Source organism: Bactrocera oleae, chromosome 2 (genome assembly GCF_042242935.1).
Source record: "Bactrocera oleae isolate idBacOlea1 chromosome 2, idBacOlea1, whole genome shotgun sequence".
NCBI lineage: Eukaryota > Metazoa > Arthropoda > Insecta > Diptera > Tephritidae > Bactrocera > Bactrocera oleae.
Window position 1 is genome coordinate 5370475 of NC_091536.1, and position 25494 is coordinate 5395968.

At 31.2% G+C, this 25494-nt stretch overlaps 1 protein-coding gene across 1 annotated transcript; it reads left to right on the top strand.

Moving 5' to 3' along the window:
• Positions 1 to 7132: 7132 nt before the first annotated feature.
• Positions 7133 to 21232, top strand: LOC106619023 (alpha-tocopherol transfer protein-like). Its single transcript, XM_014236985.3, has 3 exons — positions 7133 to 7348; positions 19764 to 20068; positions 20146 to 21232. The coding sequence occupies exons 2-3, from the start codon at positions 19764 to 19766 to the stop codon at positions 20765 to 20767; spliced, it is 927 nt and encodes a 308-aa protein (XP_014092460.1). The 5' UTR covers positions 7133 to 7348; the 3' UTR covers positions 20768 to 21232.
• Positions 21233 to 25494: the final 4262 nt, after the last annotated feature.

The following is a 25494-nucleotide window of genomic DNA, read 5'->3' on the forward strand; positions in this document are numbered from 1 at the left end:
CCTTACATGCTCTAAGAAATGTAGAAGATTTTTCTTGTTTTGTTGCTGACATTATTTATACTATAGTAAGGATCAAACCATTATTTAAAAAAATAAATAATTGTTTACAGCTAAAAAATATCAACCCTTAACCTTAAAAAATTTTTTTAATAATTTTTTTTTATTAAAATTTTATATAATATGTATTAATAAATAACCAAAAAAAACTTAAAATAATTTATTATTTGACGGTTAGAATTGTATTAACCAGCCGCATCTATCGGCTAATATGTAAGAAATCTAAATATAGGTAATTTTAAAATGGCTTATATTTCCCCGGCTTTTATCCTTGCAAGTTGCGAGAGTATAAAATGTTCAGTTACACCCGAAGTAAACCGCTCCTTACTGCTTTAATTACATTTAATATTATATGATTTTATACCCTCGGAACCTGTTGTTACAGAGTATAATCGTTTTGTTCACCTAACGGTTGTTTGTATCACCTAAAACTAATCGAGTTAGTTGTAGAGTTATATATATATAAATGATGATAAATGATGGATGAAGAGACGAATTGAAATTACGTTTGAAGCTTCTTCGAAATCTTTGAAACTTTGTATATTTCCACTTCCTGTTTTATTACTGAAATTTTTATTGTCCAGTTATAGAATACTTCACAATTTTTGGTTTGTAATTTTAGTTTTTCATGATTGACAAATTTTCTCTTAAATTGCGGATTAAAATTCGACGATTCAGACAAAATTAAAATACAATAATAATGAAAACGTTTTGGCCTTTGAGCGTTTTGACCTGTGATATGTCCTAAAGGGTTAATGCTCATGGCTCTTATTATGAGTCTATAGTTTAATATACATGTGCGAAAATGTTTACCTCAATCACTTGTCTGAGTACTACTCATTCTGCACTGACTTTTGTACTTCTCAAGTGCGCTCTATTCCTCCAATGCGCTTTTTTAGCTTTAGTAGGTCGTTTGGCGAATTGCTTCGAAAAACCGGAAGCTAGTTATTAAAACTAAGTAAATCATTCAAAGTTGTGAATAACGTTGAATAACGTATCAAAGCGCTTAAAAAGTGAAATCTGTCTATAATTGTCTGTAAAATTAATAGAGTTCGGCTAACTGCGTTTAACAATAAAATACGTTGTGCAAATGTGCTAAATTGGTAATGTTTTTATATTAGCGCCTTACCAGAACATCTCGTTCAATTCGCTGCATACAGGGTGAGTCTAATAATTCATAATTTGTACGTCAAATGAAAATGAATTAATATTTTAGAAAAGTAAGGTTTATATTCTAGATAGATGTAATCTTTCTAATAATTCGACAATGTTTGCATTCCTTACTCTTATATAAATATAATAAATAAATCCAGCTTTATTAATTTATGCCATTACAAAATACAGTTAGGTCAACAATGTTATAAACCTGGCATAAAAACAAAACCAGCATATATATTAAATATGTAAATCGAATGTTTAAAAACTGGCAATTTGAACAACAGCAAAGCAATTTGTAAACACAATGCAAAAGTAAATAAAAACATTAAAGATCAATATAAAATACAGTACTTTAGACAAATGTGATTTGATTAAAGAATTCAAACAAGAACCAGATATATTTACTTGCATTTGTGTTTTTCACTTTTTTCTTTAATAAGACTTAAACTGGTAACTGCAGATAATTGCCTGATTATCGAGTGGAGCTTTCAAATAAATTTCATATTTTTGTAAAAAAAAATGTCTGAGATACAAAAAAATTGTTTGAATAATGCAAATACGTGGCATGGATTATTGTTGTAATCAAAATTAAGCCCTTGTATGGAAAACTCTTTCATTTGACGAGGCATCTTCACGAAATTAAGCATGGATTATTATTTAAGGCAATAGTACAATTTTCGAATAAATCGTTCAGATCGGATCACTATAGCATATAGCTGCCACACAAACTGAACTATCGAAATCAAGTACTTGTATGGAAAACTTTTTAATTTCATGAGGTATCTTCACAAAATTTGGCACAGATCATTATTCAATGCATCGTTGTAATTTCGAACGAAATTGTTCAGATCAGATGCCATAGCATATAGCTGCTATATAAACTGACCGACCAAACTCAAGATAAAGATCTTTTTATACTCCTTTATACTTCGATGCAGTCAAAGTTAACGTTTTCCTTTTTTTCATACACTGAAGTTGCGTAGTGGTCGTGTTTCCACCAACTTCATCTAACGGTTTCCACTCTGGCTACTTATCGATCCTAACAGGGTTAGTTCATCAAAACAAAACAAAAATATTCCTTCTTCTTTAATTAGCCGTATTAACACTATTGAGTTTCGGCCTCACATAATAATGTAATAATCAGTACTTCTCCTAGCTTCATATACCTAATATTATACAAGGATTTTCAAAATTTTCGATTGATCTTTTACCGTTTATATCGGTCAATATATATGATATATTTGGGAAAATAGAGGAACATATAATCTTGCATATACCATATTAAAGATTATGACATTTCAACTTCGGTCTTTCTAATATATAAGTTTAGTTTATGTCGTCATGTGTGCAACAAGTTGCAAAAGTAAAAAATACCTATGTGTCTATTTATAGAAACACTTAAAGAAGAATTATAGAACACATTTTATTGTATAATTATATATAAAAACTTAATGGAAACACTTTTGCATTAAATCCATATAATTTATTGAAATAAAAATGCAATGTATTTAAATACATAATAATTTAATATATCTCGCATTTAGTAAAATTTATTTAATCATTAACCACAAAACGGATTGCAGTGGTAACGGACACTTGTGGGCTGAACCTTTTTTAAAAATGGGCGTGGCTCCGCCCTCTAAATGGTTAAATGTACGTATCTTCCAAACCACTGAAGCTATCTCAACCAAACTTGCTATCACTGTGAGAATAAAAAAAATCAAATAATAACCATACACACTCCCCATATAACGGTTATGTTGAAAATTACTAAAATTGTCTTAGGTGAAATCCTAAATCTCAGGAACTACTATACCATTTTCAGCCTAATTTGGAGTGTGAGGTTACACAATCATGACTATCATACACTGTAAAAATGGAAAATATGTATATTCAGTTGACAATCAGGCCTACTTCCCATATAACAAGCTTTTAAATTCTATCTGATTGTTTCACTTTACAGTACACAAATCAAACATCAATACAATTAATATAGTAAAACTTTGCAAAAATAGTGTCTTCAAATTATTTAATCTAACGCCCAAAAATTGTCGAAATAGAACTATAAATTTTCAAGGACCCAGACACCAAATATATGGACACAAGTGCATATGGCTAATTTTTTACCGAACATATGGTCCAATTGTTGGCAGTACAGGTCCAAGTTAAGAGTTTGGCCGTAGAGTAGCTGCTCATAGCCAATCTCACCAAACACATAGCAAAACCTTGTTCACCGTCAACCTTGGTTTGGCCACCGTTTACGCCGTCTCACCGCAACGCATCTGATGCTCAAATGAGACTGAGTCACAAAACTGTTTAAATTTTTTTTTTCTTATTACTATATATGATATATTTAACTCTCTTAAACTTAGTGTTATCACTTAAAAGTGGTTAATATTCAAGTAAATTACCAATTCCACTCCCACTTTCATAATAATCGAAATCTAGTAAAACCAACCTTTAATAATATATTGCTTTAAAATGGTATTTCCGAAATTTCTATTGAACTTTCTCACCTAAGATCTTTCTGAAGCTGTACATTTTTTTTTCTGGAGCTTTAAGTTTAAACATTATTATTATTATTTTACGAATTTCCATTTGCTGTTTCATGTGCTCTTTTAAGAACTTTCCTGAAGCTTGTGTGTTTTAATTCTTTCACGAATTTCCATTAAACTTGCTATTCAACGAACGTTGCTGAAGCTATAAGCTTTAACTATTTTATTAATGCATGAGGATCCGACTGAGCTTGTTCTTGTAAAAGTTATTATAGAGCTTGAGAACATCCTTTGCTGAGTGCACTTAACTGTTTCCATTGGATCATTGTTCCAATTTTTTATATTCGCCTTCAAACTGGTCCTCATACTCGTAAATGGTAAAGTGGAAGTATAAGCTGCACGACTTTGTAATGATGTATCAACTTTGATGGCTTAAAAATGTCAAATATATGGGTTTTAATACAATTTTTAGTGAGCCTCGCGAATTTCTTCTTTTATCTTCAGGGACCACTTCCGATAATTTTTTCTTCAGGATTGTGGTGCATATTTTTAGTAGTTGCAGCGGTATTCATTCCTTCCTAAAGCTCAGTTTATGATCCCAAGCCAACGAAATCATATTCGGGTCGAGTTGTTTAAGTTGAGAAATGAATTTCAAAGATAGTGAGTGAGCGAATCAAGTTCAAAGAAAGTGCACACGGCTAGGAAAAATAACAATTTATTTCTAATATTAAATAATTATAATTATTGGTGTTATATATTGCCTTCTATAATTATAATTGATTGACATGTTAGTGTTTAAGATGTGGACCTTAACTTCCAATAGCGGACAATTATTAATTACAATTACAATTTGTGCTTAATCGACTATATACAATAATTTGATGATTATCAGTGTGATTATTTTCTTCATAACATCCTCCACTTAATTAATAATAAAAAGAATTTAATTAAACTTAAAAAAAATTTCTTAAAGAAAATATTTTCTTGAAAATAATTCAACATATGTTTTCTTTAATTTAAAAATATCTTAAATTATAAACAGAACTAATAATAAAAAATTATACATAAAAAATTACTTTAAACAAAATGTTGAAGAATTAAAAATATTTTATACAAACTTTGTTTTATTTAAAAATATTTTGGATTATGAACAGAATTTATAATAATAAATAATATTTAAAAAAAATTCAAAAATTTATAATATTTTATAGATACGTATATACAAATTTTTTCATTAAAAAATATTTTAGATAAAAAATAAATAATAACAAGTTTAAAAGAAATAAAAACAAACAAAAAATAATAAAAATAAAAAAATTACAAAAAAAAATTATTTTAAAAAAAGATTTAAAGAATTAAAAATATTTTACACAAATTTTTTTTATTTAAAAATATCTAAGATTATAACAATATTATTTTAAATTTTATGTAATTAAAACAATTTTAAAAATTTCTAATATTTTATAGATATGTATACACATACATATATTTTAATTAAAAAATATTTTAGATTGAAAAATATCAATGATAACAAGTTTAAAAGAAATAAAAACAAAATAAAACTTTAATTGGTAATACAACTTTTAGATGACTGGCACAATTAGCCGCAAAATGCGCGCATTTCTTACAGACATGTGGAGGTAAGTACATATGCGCACACGTACAATCACATCTTTCAAAAATTATTTTTTTTCTCCACAACTCATCAGATATAAAAAAAAATTATTTAATTTTCAGCAGCAAATAAAATTTCCGTATCGAATATAATTGCCTCGACGAATTTCTACGCTCGCCTGACTACATACACATACCTATATACATTTACATATTTGTATGTAGAAAATTATGCACACATACTTGTATGTGATGTTTGCACATCACCAAGTCTTGCTACATTTTCCAGCCATGACTCAAATACGAGCAATGGCAACAGCAACAACGACAACACATACCAAAAAATCATAACTGTGGTAATCCAAAAATTAAAAAATATTGAAAAAAGTTGGAAATCACAGGTGCATGAAGGAAAACTCGTAGACATGCACACGAGGCATCACGAAGTTGCTCGGTGAGGGTAGGATACGGGACGGCGCGGAAGCACATCAGCCAGACCGCTCATCATGAGCATTTCCACAGCAAACTTCTTCATATTATAAATGATAAACTTTTACAGGCGCACACACAGACAAGCACCACAGCACTAAAACTGTATGTGTACGCATATATGCATGTATGTATATATTGATGTATGTAGACGGCGCAAGCGCTATATTACGGGTGATCCAAGTAGAGATACTTTTTTCAAGAGCTTTATTTGACAGATCACGCGTGAGTCGTGTCAAGCCGTCGTGTTATTTTTGTTCAGTATTTTTTGACATTTTATCAATTCCGGCTCAATGGGTATCTAAACAAGCAACAAAAAATAAATAAAAAACGAAAAGCAACCTGAAGATATTCAAGATGGCAGCTCTCATCCAAAAAAAACAACGAGTTCGTGTGGTTTGTGGGTCGGTGGAATAATCGGTCTATATATCTTTAAAAATTATGCCGGTGAGAACGTAATCGTCAATGGCGACCATGATAACCAACTGTTTGATGCCTGAAATCGAAGCTCGAGATCTCGGCGACATTTGATTTCAACAAGACGGCGATACTACTCACACATCGCATCAATGAATCAAATCAAATTTATTCAGAGAATAGGTCAATGAGCAGATAATTTTACTTTTCCGGCTGGTCGATCGAACGCGTCATCGAAAATTGCACTCAACGGATGGACCCCCTGAGACGGAGCCGTGGCTAACAATTGAAAGAGATAGTCTTCAAACAATAAATGCCAAAAAAGTACTTTCAAATGATAATAAACATTCCCCATTAAATTTGAATTTTCTCTATTTTTTTCTTAAAAAATTTAGGGAACCTCGAAATGGATCAGCCTTTACTATGTTATTTGTTGAAAACACTTTTATTTTAGCTATTTTTGCTTTTATTAAAACAACAATTATTCATGCAATCGTGTTGTTACACCTTTAGTTGTTGTTGTTGCTGTTGTTATTGTTAATGCGTCTTCTTCAGCTACTGCTTCAATCTGCAATCTACAATCTTTTTTCAATTTCGCACATACGATTTTATTCCACTTTTGTAGCTTGGTTTATTTCGTGGCGATTTCGGTTTCGGCTTTGACTTAGTGATGTGGAACCCAGTTGCGCCGCAACGCACCGCGCCAGCGCAGTACGACTGCAAACACACACACAAACCAAAACATACACGAAATGGCTTAGATGGCCGCTTAGATGTGCCATTGCACAAAAGCGCCGACGACGACGACGTCGCCAAGTGGCGGCAGTGCCGACAACAACAGCTGCCGGCTGCTACAACAACAACTCGCTGCAGCTAGACCGGACTTATATAGCGACAAAACATGTTTGGCAGTGTTCAGTTGCAGATTTAGCCACCAACGAAGCGGTTGTTGTCGTTGTTGCTAGTGCGGTCGTGAATAATTCAATATTTGCCAAAAATTCCAAAACCAAAAATATATATTAGAAAACTTAGTTAAAGCGCGCAAATCGCTCGTGACAATTGCAAAAGGATTACAGCTTTTTTTGGATTAAAATTACTTAACCAACTTGAAACTCAAGGTAAGGAAAAGCGAAAGGATCAAGTTGTATTCACATAACAAATTATAATTTGAACTTCAAAAAATATACGCAAACAAAAGACTTTAGCAGCGAACCTGACTGTGAATTTTCAGTGTTTAAACTTATATTTTACTTTAAAAAAAACTTAATAAAATAAAAACTACATGCCGATTAGTGGTGAGAAATTTTAAATATTTTTGAAGAAAATATGTTCCGTGCTTACAATAATATATGTATATGTATATTTGTCGTAAAAAAGGTTTCATCAAGCATGTTAAAACTAATTTGTAAGAAAAAATTAATGTACTATATGATGATAAAATTTGTAAGCAAAAATTTTAAAATTTTATGGGAATTTTTGAAGCTATGCAATAAACATATAAGTTGACATTTCAGCATTACAAATATTTTTTTGCTAAAATTTAATATTTAAATTGTAACATAAAATTTTTGAAAATTTTGTCCGACAAAAATCAACGCAAATTTTTAAGGAAAAAAAACCTGTTTAGAAAAAATATTATAGTTAAATCATTTTAAAGCAGATATATTGCAAATTATTTTAAAAAAATATATATTTAAATAAATATTCATAAATGGACTGCAAACAAAAGAAACTAATTGAAATGTTGAAAAGATTTTCGTTAAAGTTTATTTAAATTAAAGATATACAAAGAAATATTTTAATATGCTATAAAAAAAATAAAATCAAAAGAATACAAAAAAAAACTTCTAAAAATATAAGAAAGGTTTTGAAAATTAAAAATCATATTTTTCTTAATCTGGAGAAGTTAATTCTAAAATCAACTTTTTATTATCAGTTCTTCAAGTTCTTTTTATTATCCAAAAATTAAAAATTTATAATAAAAAAATGACTATGTACATTATCAAAAAATTTTAATACTAAGCAAATTTATTTAAAAACTTTTGTTACAAAAAAAAAATAAAAAAAAAAATTTCTAATAAATTTTAGTATATATTTTTATGAAACAATTTTATTTGAATAGTAAAACTATAGATATTTTTTTAAGCAACATTTTTACTAAATAAATTTTTTTTAATAAAATTGTTACTAAATATATTCATATTGATCACTCTTGCTGAATTGTAAACTGTCTTTTTTGTAACGCAAAACCACTAAAGCTGAATCAAAATTCTCATATATCGACAAAGGTTCATATATATTTCATATATGAGTGTATTGACATAACACATTTCGATTCCAGCTAATTCGCCACTTTAGCTTTAAATATATATTTTTTGAGAAACTTTCTTAAAATTTTTGAAAAGTATAATAATGTATTTTTCTACAAGTTATTTTTTAAAATTTTCCAAAATAATTTTTAGCTTTTGCGAACATTAAACTTTTAAAAATTAATTACAAAAACTTTCTCAAAATAAATTTGTTTAAAGCTAAACCAACTATTATTTTTACTTGTTTAAAAAATTAATTTTTTTTTAAATATTTTTCAAAAATTTCCCAAAATTTATTATAAAGATTGTTGGTTGAAAGTTGCAAAATAAAATGTATGCTTATTTAAATCGTCGGAGAGAGGAGACTGAAGCTAAAGTCTGTAGATTATAACAAAATAAAATTTTTGGACAAAAAAAAAGACTAAGCACCAAAAAAAATTTATTTTTTTGCTCCACCTTATATTTTTTAATTTATTAAAGATTCTTTATAAAGCTCACTTAAAAAGATAACTTCCAAGGTTACAAAATATTCAAACAAATTGCTAAAAATTGCAATACTTGCATTGATTCCTCCGAAATTGTTGACAAATTATTAAGTTATGATACCCATTAATAAAGTGCTATAAGCTTAAAAAGGTTGTGTCGTTTTTTATAGCTATATATATTTTACTATAGGATGCCGAAATTTTCAAACTGAAAATAACCACCCCAAAAATTATTTCAAAATTTTAATTTTGCTTCAAAAATATTTTTTAACAATAGAAAAAACTAATAAATTGTATTTAAATTATTTAGAGATTAACAACATAATGTATTAACTGTTACATTACCGAGCTTGAAAACAACGTTTCTCAGCATATGAATTATTGCTCAATATTACACAAAATTTACTAAAAAATTTTAGAATTTCTCACTTCATTTAACTTTTTGCCGCAAACCGCAATGCAGCACATAGTTCCAACAATTTCATTTTACAACAAATATTTGCACATTTGTTTCATACAAAGTAAATAGAGCGCCAACAACAAAAGTACATACATTTACTATGGTTTAAAATAAAATTAAAAGCTTGTTGTTACAAAAACAACTGTTTGCAAAAATTATACAGTGTTGCTTTAACTACAAAACAGCATCGTCGAAAACCTTGCGCAATGTCAAGTTCGTCGCTTGTGTCTTTTTTTTTGTGCTACTGTGAAATCTAGGTGAACGTGGCAATGGCTTACGCTTTGCTGTTAGTAGCAGCATGGCGACTTGTCGCCAATATGCACAACAAATTTCGCACACAATAAAGGTCATTGCGGAAGTGTTGTGGCCAATCCGCGTTAGTTTCTATGTCATAACGATCGAAGTGAAATATAAATAAGCACGCCGGCAAAGACCCGGTTTCGCTGGCAGCGCGAATTAATTTGCATGCATTCAATAAATTTTGAAGATTTCCACTACTTTTTTTTGTCATAATTAGCGAAATGAAATAAATGATTATAATTTATGCAAAATTTTGTTTTCAAGAAAAATTTTTATTATAGTTTATTGTATTGTATTGAATTTTTTCGGTATAAATGTTAAGAAGATACAGGTTGGTTGTTTAGGTGTGAATAAAAATTTATTTTCCTTCTATAAAGTATATATTTTTTTGAGATTTTTGGACATTGGCATTGCTATATTATCGCAAATTTTCATAACAATATTATAAACAAAACTAATAAATTGTATAATAAATTACAATAAAAATTGGTTAAATTAAAAAAAAATTGTTTGATAAAATTGCATTAAACTCTTTTATAATATATAAAAAACATATTAATAAAATCTTTTGAAACTTCTTATAAAATGATATGTATAAATAAACATTTTTATAAAATTGCATAAAACTTTTTCATAAAAAAAATTTTTAAATCAATCAATAATATACTAAACATATTTATTTTTAATATAAAAGATAACTATATTTTATATAAAAAATAATTTACATTTATTCTTAACATAAAAGTAATATATTTTTAATAAAAAAATATTTTATGATTTAAAATTTTTTTTAAATTTTTTTAAAATAATTTAAAAGAGTAACAAAACAAAATAAATATTTTACTAAACTATCAATAGAAATCAAAAAATAAATGTGTAATATCTGACACGTATTTACTTTTTATATAAGTAAATGCAAATTAAATATAAAAAATATATTTTTTTAATGTAAAATATGCATTAAAATTTACCAAATGCGAACACCAAATTTACCAAGGCACTAAAAATACTAGTCTGAGGGAAAAATTCTTAGCAAGATGTTTGCTTGCAAATATTATTTTGGAACTAAAACTTTTAATATTTAAGAGTATCCAGCTTAACTCTAAACTAAGTCGATGCATTTATCGCAATACAAAATATGCAACACGTTGCCTACAAGTGGGTTCTGTCATTTTTACTTTAGCAATGGAAAACCACTAGCTCTTTCTACAAAAATAATCTAGTCTACTAAAAAAAATTATGTGCTATCTGTGTGGTGTTTTTTATTTCATTTGTAATATTTTATTCCATGAATTTTGATTTCAAAATTTTTTGGATAACTAATTACTTAAAAAAAATAATTTCATTTTCCAAAAAAAACCATTTTATCAACAAAAAAATAATATTATACTCTGGTATGGACTTAGAAAATGTTTACCTTCAACTGGTAAAATAAGCGATTCCACGTTTGCAAAAAATGCATTAAAAAATATATAAAATAATTTTGAATTCCAAATACCGGATTAAAAAATGAATAATACAATTTTAAGCACAAATAGTGGATTGAAAACTAAAAAAAAATGTTAATGATTATTTAGTTCTAAATGTTTTTGATTAACACAAGAACAACAAAATGTAGTTCAATCAAACAATTTAATCTCAAAAACCAAAAAAAATACAAATGATTTAAAATCATCTCGTAAATATATGCTTTTTATTATAGGTTTTAATATTATTTTGTTTTCTAAAAGTCTCTAAAAATTAAGAAAAAAAAATTATTCAGATTAAAATTAAAAAATTCAATGGGATTAAAAAAAAATTTATTTTAATCGAAAACTTTTTTAATAGTATAGCAGTAGTAAAAATTTACATCATTATTGTGAATAATAAGCTTAAAAGTATATAACAAAATTTTTTTTTACAACTAATAAAAATAGTTTAAGATTCAAATTGGATAATTTTCTAAAAAATCTACCGCGTCGCTTTGAACAGCTTTTAAAATTTAAATAAGTTATTATTTTTTCATATTCAATTCTTTTAACAACATTTACAGTTGTTTTTAAGACAATTTCAAATCTAAATTATACAACCTCAAGTTGCCTTTTCGCAATCATACCTCATACCTAAACATGTAATGAAGATTACTATATTCCTAAATATAACATCATAACGCCACAGACAATCTGAAACAAAACTTACGAAAATCTATTTATCGCCTTTTTATTGCCACTTCCCGGCACACAAGAATGACAAAAGTTGGCTAACATAAACAAACAACAAGTATGTTGTAAGTAAAGTGCTTGCCAAATGCTTGCAAGCTTAGGTCAATAAACACACACGAGGCTTTAGCTAAACACACATACATACACAACAACAAAAATATAAAATAACACGAAAAAATACAAAAAAATATTACAAAAAGCTGGCAATATTAGACAATAGACCAAATGGTGCTGCAAGAGCGACCAAACAGGTTTGCTGCTGGTTTTCTAAATGTTGCAACTTCTAGTGGCAGCAACACTCTAAACAAATGTGCAAAGCTGCAAGCAGGTTGCAAGCGATTGGCGAGCATAATCAGCTTGCAATTGCGGACATGTAAGAGTAAAAATTCTGTATGTAAGCGTATTTATACTTATATTGATTTGTGAGTGGAAGTGAAGTGAGTTTATGGGGACACACATATATACATTTGTGTATATTTACAATAGCAACAACAACAAACTGATAAAGCACGTCCAGCGCAATAATACACGCTGCCAACGGGAGTAAAGCGAGCGATCAGCCAAATGCAATTGCAAGCATATTAGCTACATAGCTTATATGTTATATGTAACTATTTAAATATACATATGTGTGTGTGTAATTGCTGCGATTTTACGTCTATTTGCTTAATTTCCCCTCCAAAATAAGAGTGGCAATCGATTTTGCAAGTGCTTGCAACATGAAATTGTTTCCGATCCAATACAACAACAATGTAATGGTAAATAGTATTGCGATAGTTGTTGTAATAGCCGCTCAATGCATTTGTTGTACATATACTATATATACATCCAAGCAATAGGTTTGCATTCGCTGGTAATTGTTGCAGCAGCTTGAAAGCACCAGCAAATCCACCGCTTGCATAGAAATCGAAAGCGACACACGGCGATACCGTTAGCTGCCGTCAACGGTAATACACATTTATTGGCCATAGCCTCGAACGTGCGCACTAATTTCCACGGTGTAAATGCAATAAAAGCAAAAGGCAAAGCGAAAAATGTATGTATGTAGTGTTGTTGCGAAAACGCGCTGCTTGCGATTGAAATAACAACAAACAAATATGGTTATTATATTGAAAAATTTTATGATTGCTATAATTTTTTTTAATTATACTCTGTAATTGCTTAATTTTACTTTGCCATTGCTTCTCTGGTGAAACGAATTCGCAGCGAAATTAATTTTTTTTTTATTCGCTTTAAAAAAGTTTTAAATTTTTATGTAAAACGCTCAGTTTTGCAAGAGAAAATTCATTGCTCTCTTATTGGCTGTGATTTTGTTAGCTTTTTTAATTATTATTATGCTTTCAATTAAGATTTTTACCGTTATTAAAGAAAATGTAAATCTGCTTTCACTTCAGGAATTATTTTTTATGATAAAATATATGTATTAAATTAAATTTTTAAAACCGAAAATTAAAAAAAAAATCGAAGTTGCTTACCTACACTAAAAAATATGGACACTTATTAACTTGAACTATCAATAGAACAGGATATCATAAATATTTTCTGCTAACTACTCAATAGCCCACGTTATAAATATATAAACACCAGTGTGGCCAATTACAATGCTTCAAAACTTCGCATTTTCCTCCAAAATCGGCGTGTGTTTAATTTTGTATAGCATTTTCGCCTCAAAGACACTATATAATAGATCTCAAACAAACTTTTTTTCTATATTATAAAGTTGTCAAATTTTATTAAAAAAACAGTCGTTAATATGAAACACACCCTGTATTTACTATTTACCTATACTTTATCTTCGAAAATTCCGTTTATTGAATATCAAAAAAGGCGTTATAACGAAATATTTATTCCAAACGCTTCTTTAACGGTTTATAAAAATATTGAATAAACTTCCACACATTTTTTATAGCTCTTTCACTTAGAATCTCAATTGCATATGAAAAATAATAATATGAAAAATTAGAAATATAAGTTTTAAACAAATTTGCTTAAATCTAATCTTTAATCTTGCAAAATGTTAGGACAGCACCTCGTCTTCTTTTTTGAAAGAGATTGTTCCGAGAGTATTCTGCTCTCCAAACGCACGTGAAAATTCGAAAAATAGAGAAATTTGGTATTCAAATTAACGATTAAATCTAAACATGCATATAGAAAAAATATATCTTAAATATACTAGTTAAAAAGTTTGGCAAACATCCAGATAAGATGGGGTATATATGAAACTTACTGGTTCCAAAAATGGTAGACATTTTTTCAAATTTAGTCCAGTGTCTATGCCAAAGAACCCAAAGAGAAACCGCAAAAATTCCAGAAATGCCATCACAACTCTTATTCGGAAGCCTATCTGCAACATTTTCCTAAATAATGCTAATCAATTAATCAAAGTATTGAAAGTATAATAGCAAATCCACAAATAAGGCGACCGTCAATAGCAATAAAATGAGAAAATAAATATTGCATAGTATTAGAGAGGAGAGTGAGCGTGATGCCTTGCATTTGTTTACAAACAGATACGCCTGTTTATGTATATTTATATGTGCATGTGTATGTTCATTCACAACAACGATAACAATTAGCACATATAAAAGTACATATGTTTATCAGTAGTGGTGCTGTGCTACCTGCGGCATCGCATGACAAAGTGTTTATGCAAATTGTGTGTACAACTAAAGCACCAACAACCACTACACATACGTCGACCACCAGCATTAACAATTGCAAGACGACTAACAACAACTAATCTGTCAGCCATTTGTTGTTGGCATGCGAGCGGCGCGTAAGGAAATTAATTAATCGCCTGCATGTGCACGGCGTATATATGTAAGTATTTATGCGTGTATATGTACTCCTATATAGGTATATATATATTTGTATATGCTTGTGGGTGTATCTTGCAACTGTGCGCCACTATGCAGCGTTGCAAATTTTCGTAAATAGTTTAACACAAATCTGCCTAAATGACAGATCACGGGGCATGAGTCGGAGGTTTGTTGTTATTGTAGTGGTTGGTTGTTGTCGCTTGATTGCTATTTAATCAGTATTATGAATGAGTCGAATGAGTGCCTACTGATTGGGCGGTCTGCTAGTTGAAGCGTGATTGCAAATGATGTTAAAAGGCGGTTATGGAAATGTTTCTAAAATTGGAGTTCGCATACGTACTCGCAGATAACTATCAGTCATTTGAAATACATTTTGGGTGTCCGCACATTTTCAAGTATCTTATGTATTATAATAAACACTTCCGTTTTCTCACACTTTTTTACGCATTTTGAGCGATGTCTAGAACGGTTTCGTAAAATTGCCGCTCAAAATTCCTGCATAAGGCGTTTATTTTTTAACATCTATTCGCCTTCTAAAATATCCTGCTGGTACACTTTTGCCCAAAGTTTAATTATTTTTTCACAGAATTGAAAAGGTGCTATGCTTTTACGAGAGACTTCCCACCAAACCATTACAACAGCTGGGTGGGATCACGTCGAACTCTTGGAATAACATTTTTTGCGTATTTTGAAGTTTTCCGTAGATTTTGTCGTTTTGTTGATTAAAAGCTTCTTCAAAAGTGAAAATTTTTTCATTTGTAAAAATTGTGTTTTCATGGCCGTTGACCGCGTGCCACTAACAAGCTTTATTCGTTACCAGTCTGTATATAGGCGAAGTAGTCCCTCAGCCTTTGAGATATCAGTGTGAACTTTTGCCTCCTCAAGAAGCTGCTCATTGATCGGACCACTAGGCGATATATGTAGCTGCTAAACAAATTGGCCGATCAAAATTAAGCCCTTGTATAGAAAACTTTTTAATATGGCAAGATATCTTCACGAAATTTGGCATAAATTATTGTATAATGTAACACTATAAGCTACGCACAAAATGTTCAGATTTGACCACTATAGAGTATAGGTGCCATACTAACTGACCATTCAAAATCAAGATCTTTTTATACACTTTTTTGCTATAAGAAATGTAATTGTAAAGGGTGAAGCTAAAGTTGACGTTTTTTATAGTTGTGGTACACGAAAATACCAAATTATTTTCACTTTGTACAGCTTTTGCCAAGCACTTCGAGTTGACTGAGACAAAGAGAGAGGAAGATTTCGCAGTTCTCTTTTGAAGAGAGAACAGGTAGACATTTTTCAAGTACTTTAATTTATATATAAATATATTTTGTTAAAATTTTATTATAATTATATTTAATTATTTATGAGCTTAAAATCACCACTTTCAATTGTTTGGACAGACTACCTTAACAAAACCAAAAAACATAAATAAAAAAATTAACTATTGCTACTGCACCGCTTCAGTGGACATCATAATATAAAATACAAATAATTTTATACCGAAACAATTTCCATGTGTACCGTAATTAAATGGCACTGTTATCGGAGCGCTGTCATCAAGCGTGACGCCACGCCTGCAAAATTGAGAAATAATCTTCTTTTAAATTAAAGACAAATAATAATTGCAACTGTTGTTGTAGTTGTTGAACGCAGATGTCGGTACAGTACATGCGCACTTGCTGTAGACAAAATTGCGAACAATTAAAAGAATATTAATTTGTAATAAAAATTAAAACTCCGCAAGTACACATAAAACGTAAAAAAAGAAACTAAGAAACTGTATATATATATTTTTTTATTATATTTTTTTTTTTTTGTATTTACTTTTATTTTATTTTTGCCTTGCCACTGCTAAAGTGGTGAGTTTAACCGATTTCCGTTCGTTAACTCAAAAACGTGGTTTTGCGCATAATTAGCGGAAATGTGGCGTGATTGGAAACAAATACACCAAAATTGCCCAAGCCAAATGCTAATTTGCACTTGCTACATTAAGTTATTTGCACACATTAATAAGTAAACAAGCATTCTTCGCACACAGCTCCGTATCAATACCGACTTTAAGCGTCACTCGGCGCGCTAAGCTGTTGGCAACAAAAGTTTTGGTCACCACGAGGCGGCAACATTGCTTTGGCAAGCTAATAAATGTTGAAGAGACATGAAATATTATGCAAAATAAAACAATAATATTTTATTCATAAACTAAATCGCACATTTAATTATCTTTATTACACAACATCTCAGCAACTATAATCGTATATGACTACTACTACTTATATTTTTATGAACTTCCTACTGTTATGCAATACCCAAAACCAGTTGATCAGCTGCACGCAGCTTTAACTAAAGAACAATACCTATTAGAATATCCGAAGTAAAAGCGCGCACTATGCTATTTAGCTATGCGTAAAACAGGTCTGTTTACCGGCCGCCGGAACAATTTGTTCACGACAGAATTAGCGCTCATCTCTGAGTTGCGTAAATATTTATTTATTTCGCTTTAGTCGCACCTGTTTATTTATTTCTCACATTTTTGCGCACATACAACAACATAAAGCGGCACTAATACTATTGCGTTAACATTTTACCGTCTGCTTGGCCAACATCACTATGTTGCGAAACACTAGCATTAACATGTTGCGCAACTTGTGTGCAGACATGTTATCTGCAAGCTGTGAAGCAAAATTTGAAGGTTGTCTGTGTGTATGTATTTTATTATTATTACTAATATATTTTTTTCTTTTCGAATTTAGCTGTACAGGGACATATATTTGCATTTATCTAGAAAATATACTAAGGGATTATTTGACGAAAATATGTAGGTAGAAAATAGCATTAAAAATATTAAAAAAATTACTTGTGAAAGCAAAACCAATGTTATACCGTTTAATTGAATAGAAAAGCATACATACTTTATTATACCAGTTCTTTCAATGTATACCAGCTGTTTCTTCAATTCACTGCTCTCAAAGTGTAGGCTATGTAAAATAGATTATATTTGATCTGGCCAATTTTTATGTTTATACTAGTTGTTTTTAACTTCTAATTGATTATGCCAGCATATTTGTTTAATGTTAAGTATTTTCTCGATTTACAATCGTTTCGCAAATAAAATACAGAGTTATGTTAGATTTTTATATTTATACCCGTTGACTTTTGGCTGTTATTTGATGATGCCAGTTCCTTAATTTTATACTCGTCACTCGTCAAGGTTTGGTCGTTATATCAATACATTCTGAGTATAATATCTTATTAATTATTATATTAAGAAAACCACTTCCATTAGTTTTATAATCTTTATTTTCTCTTTGCTTTAAAACTATATTTTTTTTTAATTTTACGTTAAATTAAAGTAAAAACTTGGTATTCGTATTCCTTGGCAAGAAAGTGAGGACGAGTTCGTAGATGGGTGTAATCGGATCACTGCCACGCCCACAAAATGTCATTAAACGAAAACCTATAAAGTGCCATAACTAAGCCGGAAATTAAAAATCAGAACTCAGATTTGGCACAACGAATCACATTAAGACAGCGTCCCCTAATTAGTTTAATGTATATATCCTCTAAACCAATTAAGCTTTATACCCAAATTTGCACAAGGTAAATTATTTTAACCCTTCTTACGACAGTGTGAAAACAGTTGAAATCGGATGATAATCCCGACCACTCCCCTAATACCGATTTTGTTGAAAACTACTAAAAGTGTTATAAATCAAAAACTGAATGCGTCAGTCACGTTAAATTTTACACCCCGGATGGCAAAAGAGGGCTTTATAGGAGCTGGTAACAAACTCGGACGGTGGGCGTGGCACAGCCCACTTTTAAGTGAAATCACATAACTCGGGACCTACTCGACCGATTTCAACCAAATTCGGTACATAACATTCGTCTGTTATTCCTATATTACAGTGCGAAAATGGAGGAAAGCGGACTACAACCAGATCACTTCCCATATAACAAAATTTTAAATTCGAATAATGACTTTGAAGTGTGCCACCTTATAATCAAAAACTGTACAAATTGAACCGAAACTGTTCAAGCCCCTAGGTACCGAATATGTGAACACCATTGTCATTGGTTGACTTTTAACCGAAATTATAGTTCAAATTACGAGATATTTAATTGGAATACGGAGAGAATCCTTTCCTGATAATATTATGTACGTAAGCCAAAAATTAAACTAATCAAGTCAATACTTCTTATAGCCCCACCCCCAACTCCCATATACTCTTTATAATGATTTTCATTATTCTAACGAGTTTTATGCCGGTCAGTGAGTATTATTTAAATATAACATTGCTTCAAAATATGTTCTCGAGTATACCTCAGCAATGTCAAAATTAATGCAATGTCCCTCTATATTTCCAATATACCCCATAAAATGATTTTCGTCTTTCCACATGTATTTTAAACGTTTAGGTTGGTCAAAATCTATGATATTTTAATGAAATTTAATTGCTTAGCGCTGAATTATAATGGAATTGGTCTATACCTTGGTCTTAATCACCTTTCCCTAATATAATGAATTTCCAAGAATATACCAAATTTGATTGTAATTTATTTACGATTTCATCGAGTAATGGATGTTTAATTCTTTCGCAACAATGTTTAATGTAAGTAAGTAAGTTTGCCAGCATCTGAAGGAATTTCCCGGAGTTTGATTCGTGTAAGTTGCAAGAGCTCAGTTACACCCGAACTTAGCCTTTCCTTACTTGTTTCATTTAAATTTACTTTTACTTTTCGCTAAATATAATAAAATCTATTTATTTTTTCTAAATTATGTAGATACAACGACATATACAAATGTACATGTTAAATTTTTCTTTTGTAATTAAAAATAATAAACTTATAATTTACAACAATTTAACCAATTTTAGTTGAATAAATATTTTTGAAGAAGAAAATGTATTAAAGCAGAGAGTAAAAACAATCTCTTCTCTTCAACAGATGATGCTCATTCAGCCTACACCTCAACAACGCATCACCATTCGTGAGGAACTACGCGAACCCGAAAACCAATCGGATATCGATCGTGACATCAAACTCATACGCGAATGGTTGGACACACAACCACATCTGCCCAAGGATATGGATGATGGCCGCTTGGCCACATTCTTACGTGGCTGCAAATTCAGTTTGGAGAAGGTGAAAAAGAAGCTCGACATGTACTATACAATGCGTAATGCCGTACCGGAATTCTTTGCAAATCGTGATATTAATCGGCCCGAATTGGCGATGGTCTTGGATTACTTGTAAGTTTACATTTCCAGCATTGATTTCAGCTAAACTTATTACCCTCTCTATCTTTCTTAATCTTGCGCATATGTAGACACTGCCCAACTCTACCCGGTCTCACGCCCAATGGTCGCCGCATCACTTTCGTGCGCGGTATTGATGTCGACTTTCAGGCGCAGCACATTAACGATGCCGCCAAGGTGGCGCTCATGATTGGCGATATTCGTCTGTTGGAGGAGAAAGTCGGTATTGCCGGTGATATTTTCATTGTCGATGCTACACTAGCTTCCGCACATCATTTTGCAAAATTCACGCCAACTGTGATTAAGAAATTCCTCATTGCCGTGCAGGAGGGCTATCCGGTCAAGGTGAAGGAGGTGCATGTGTTCAATATTTCACCATTGGTCGATACGATCTTCAACTTTGTACGTCCCTTTGTTAAAGAGAAGATACGCAATCGTATCACTTTCCACAGCAACATCGAAAGCTTGTACAAGGCCGTGCCACGTGACTTGTTGCCCGACGAATATGGCGGCAAAGCTGGTTCGGTGGTCGAATTGAATCAACAATGGAAGAAAAAGTTGGAGGAATACACACCATGGTTCAAAGAGCAGGAGGGCAAGAAAGCCAACGAAGCGTTGCGTCCTGGCTCACCGAAGACCAGCGACGATTTGTTCGGTATGGAGGGCACCTTCCGACAACTGAACATCGATTAGGTTGCGCAAGTTCCAGATCAAATTTATTCGTAGTTGAGATTAGCGCTAGGATAGAATGGATGTACGGATGCGGTTGCGTTCCGCGGCTTTCTCTTGCTTTCTGCTTTGAAGCTAGCTGCTGCTTTTTGTGCTCAAATTCGTATTATAGCTTAAATAAATTACTGACATTGCTCCATGTGTATAAATACCATTCGCTTATGTGTATATACAAATAATAAAATTTTACTATTATTATTATTATTTTGCTACAATTTTTCCGTATTGCCTCGTAATTTTTTGCAACACTGTGTCTTTTTCGACATGGCCACGTAAATTATTACTCACATTTGTACTTTATATAATCAAATCTTTCTCATTTTGTTAATTTGTTGCGTGAGTAAAACTTGTTCATGCTACTCATTTCATTCTCTTTTCTCTTATACTGTTCGTATATTTTTAATGAAATAAATAAAAATCAAAAAATATGAAGCATTTTTTTACTATTGTACTAACGGGAATACAAGGCACACAAGAGAACGTTGAATAAAAGTTTGAATCCTAGGAAAATGTAAACTATAACGCATTTGACTCCGTCTTCGACAGTTTTCATCCTGCGATGGGTACTATGTTACTTTAATCTCAGCTGGCAAGCTTTCTGCCAAATTCTGCATCTAATCAATATTCTTAAAACAATCCATGTAATTTCGTTGAGGAAAAAGTTGCTATAATCAGTGTTCCTGTTGCTATAATCATGAGTTCCTAAAAGCGGTAAAAAAAAAGCATTCGGTATGAAGGGGTCAAATCTGTGATCTGAGGATTTAGGATTTGTCATTGTAATTTGTGGATAAGAGTGGTTAAATAGGTTAGGTCATGCATATTTTATAAATCTTGAATATTTGGGAAAATAAGAAGCTTTCGAAGAAATGTGCGCAGCACCTTCTATAAGACTAGGCGCTTTGTTAGATGATAATCCGCAAACCAGTAGCCAGTGCTTTTGAAAGTTTGAAACCTTCTGAAACAGCCAGAACTTATGGTATATTTCCTACTTGGTAGCAGCTCTGATCTGTGTCCAACTGGCTTACTATTAGACACACTTATGGGTGGGAGAGAGCTATCTAGTATTGTCTAATTTGTGTCAACGATCTATTGCAACTACTTAACGCGGAGAATTTTATGTTGTACTCGTATGTTATGCAGGTCATCTGTCATCTGTCCACCCCTCATGCAAGAATTACGAAACACATTCAATTCCATTCTCTAAGGGCAAAACTATTGATCTTTAAAATATAATTAGGCTGTAAAAAATACAATAAAGATGCTACTTCAAAAGTTCTTCGGATACAGAACTTCTGTAGAAGAGTCATGAACTCGGGCTACTCCCACATATTTTAATAAAAAGAAATTTCTGTGATTCACATGGTACGATATTTATATATTAAACTCAACAAGGAGGATTTCTACATACCGTCATAACTACAAAATCGGAGTGACAGTCAAGTGATCTTCTCTCATTACCTTTCTCTAGTCTTAACTGACTCATATGTAAAATTTTTCGTTAACATACAAAATACATACTTCCTGAGGACCAGTGAACATTGGTGACTGTGTTCATCAAGGTAATGAAAAGGTTGTCATCAATCCCACTACAGCTGCATTTTTATACCCTGAACAGGATATATTAAGTTTGCCACGAAGTTTGTAACACCCAGAAGAAAACATCGGAGATCCTAGAAAATATATACTCGTATATAAATGATCGGCATGATGAGCTGAGTCGATATATACTAGTCCCTTATTGTCTGAGACAATGATGCAATCTCCAAAGAAATTGTTCAGATCGAATTATTACACAGGTTGGTTGAAAAGTTTCTGCGCTCGAAATGAAAAAATACTGTTTTTGGTACGAAATATTTGATCCTCCAATAATTTTATGCCATCTCTATAACGACTTTCCGGAAGCTCAGCAAAATAGCCGTCTACGGCTATAATAGATTATTTATTCGACAAAAAACGCTTACCAGGAAGGGATTCTTTCAGGTTTCTGAAGAGGAATAGTCGCTGAGAGCCAAATCTGGTGGATACAGTGGATACTCAAGCAATTCGTACTTTAATTCATTGAATTTTATCATTGTTACAACACCTTTGTGTGCAGGTGCATTGCCTTAATGAAAAAGTATTGCTAGTATGTATAGTGCTGCAAACCAGATATTTTCTTACGAATTTTTGTTCACAAATTTCCTTTGCTTTTAAACCTTTCAAAACAAAGAATCTAATCAAGGCGTGATATTCAAATTTGTTTCTATATTACAAAATACTCTAAATACTCAACTTCAAATAGCTTGTAAACAAAGAACCGAACCGGTAGAACCGAAGATAAAGTTTTTTCTTGTTCTACTTAAGAAACTATTTTTTTCTTTTTTCAAAGAGTTGATTATGATAGGAACCATAAATTCCTTCCACGATCCGTTCAATACCAACTGTTTCTAGCTTTGCATCCCAGAGTAACCAACCAACTTATCTATGAACTGGCATCTCAACATTTTTAAGCCAAAGCCCTCAGTTCGCGTCAAAACTCGGTATAAATGGTTGCTTATGTGTCAAAAACAGAGGTGATATCTTAGTCTGGTCAATTATTTTATGTACTATAATAGTACTATGGTACTTAGATTAATAGTGTTCGCTCTGTTGCCACATTTCACTAACGGTAGAGAAACATGGAAGCGATTAACGAACACCAACGTAAATTGTCGCCTGCGAAAACTTTCCACAAAGATCTTTGTTAACATAACACCCAACAAAACCGCTGACCCCACTCCCATTGCGAACCATCTGCCACATACAAATAGGTGCGTACGGCTTTTCTCACATTTTCTCTTTCCAAGTGGAGCCTGGACACACTTATCTTTCATTGAAATGAAATTTGTCTGATAGACACGTGTGCAGTGGCATTTAACTGCCCACTCAATCGTATACCACTTCTGCTATGGGTGCTCATTTGTGGCTTTTGCTCATATAACTGTACACATCAAACAATAAAGCTTAATTGAGTGGTTCGTAATATTTCTATTTAAAGCAACAAGTTTAATGGGTGGAACGATTTTTGTTTTAGACTTTCAAAACTTATTTTGTGTAATTTACAGTTCGTAAACGGAATATGAAAATAATTTGAGTTGAATGAACAAATTTCTAATCACAATTCTTTGGAACCAACTTATGCGGTTATGTCGTACAAGCATTTCTACTTGAGTGCTTCTCTCCTGATGAATGATGAATGAAAATGGAGCAGAAATAGGAATAAAAACTTGCTCATCCTTTTATTATTTATAAATTAATGACATAAATAGCTTCCTGATTCGAACTGGGTGGTTTAAGTTTTTTACATGGTTCAAAAATTCTGCTGAAAGTATACCTCAGAAAGAAAGTAATAACCAAAACTTGAAGATTTTAAGAAAATTATTAAAAATAAATCGGTCTGCGGAATATTATTGGAAAGTTAAATTTAAAAACGATGAAATCATTATTCATGTAGCATCTTCGTTTCGTTCATTATGTGTGTTATATGGCAAGTAGGAGTGGTTATCACTGGATTTCACCCATTTTCATATATACTTGTTGTAATCGAGTTATCCTACTCTTAGAATAAGTTAGGTTCGAAGAATGCTGTAGGTAAATGCTTTGATATGCATTTTAATCAGCATTAATACCGCGAGCAATATCGGGCCTTGAAATGGAAAGTAGAACTACACAGAATAGAATAGAGCTATATAGCTCCTGAAGTATTCAAAACGAAAGCAGAGTAAGAAAAGAAGCCAAATTTGTCTTGCAAATACCAGCTAAGGATGGACTTGGCTAGAATTTGTGTTCCGAATTATTATATTTTAAATTGACTATAATATTTGATTTAACAACACCCAACTTCCCACATAATTTCCATTTGAATATGATTTGCTCTTTTGAATACCTTATGAAAACTGACCTAGTTTTTGAACATTTACCTGAAGTAACTATTTCAAATCAAAAGTTATGCATAAATAATTGAATAAATATTATTAAAACTTCGAATGTCATCTAAACTTCTTCCAGGCCAGTTAAACTTGTTTATGACTTGCCCATTGGGCTTTAATCACATGTATACACTAATTTATATGATAATTTAAAAAGTTTTCACGCACAATCTTTATTAAAACCGATAAACTTCCGCCCATAAATTTGTTTTAATTTAGTAATTATTGCCACACAACGGTATATTTTTGGCTATAAGGGATGCAACCCTTTGATCACAATAACAAAGTGAGGCAAGCAGCCCAGCAGGAATTTTTTGTATAGTTTAGAGCACTTTCTAAAAATAGAAGAAAAGAGTGACTTGTACAGCATAAAATAATGAAATAAGTTTTTGGAAAAGCAACTGTTTTAATTCTTAATACAGAGCGGTTGACTACTCCGGTTAGACGTTTCGACGCAAACAAGGAGCAAAGAAATCTTATTTTCATTGTCAAAAATTATATTTCTTTTGAAGATACAGTGGTTCAAGAATTGACTTTCAGTAAACATGTCTAACGGTAAAGAGCTTTCGTTGATCTTAAGCTTTCGCAGCTACATATGTAGAATTAAGAATATATTGTATATGAGAAACTCTCATTGGGGAATACTATATTCCTGCTGGGCATGTGTACAATTCTCGGTGTTACAAACCTATAAAAAGGGCACACAAACTATTCTCTTGCTATTAACAAATAAATGTGACTCAA

Excerpts from the sequence above, each read along its gene's own strand:
- LOC106619023 (XM_014236985.3), top strand. The coding sequence starts at position 19,764 with ATGATGCTCATTCAGCCTACACCTCAACAACGCATCACCATTCGTGAG. Across the intron at positions 20,069-20,145 it reads GCGATGGTCTTGGATTACTT|ACACTGCCCAACTCTACCCG; the intron begins GTAAGTTTACAT and ends GCGCATATGTAG.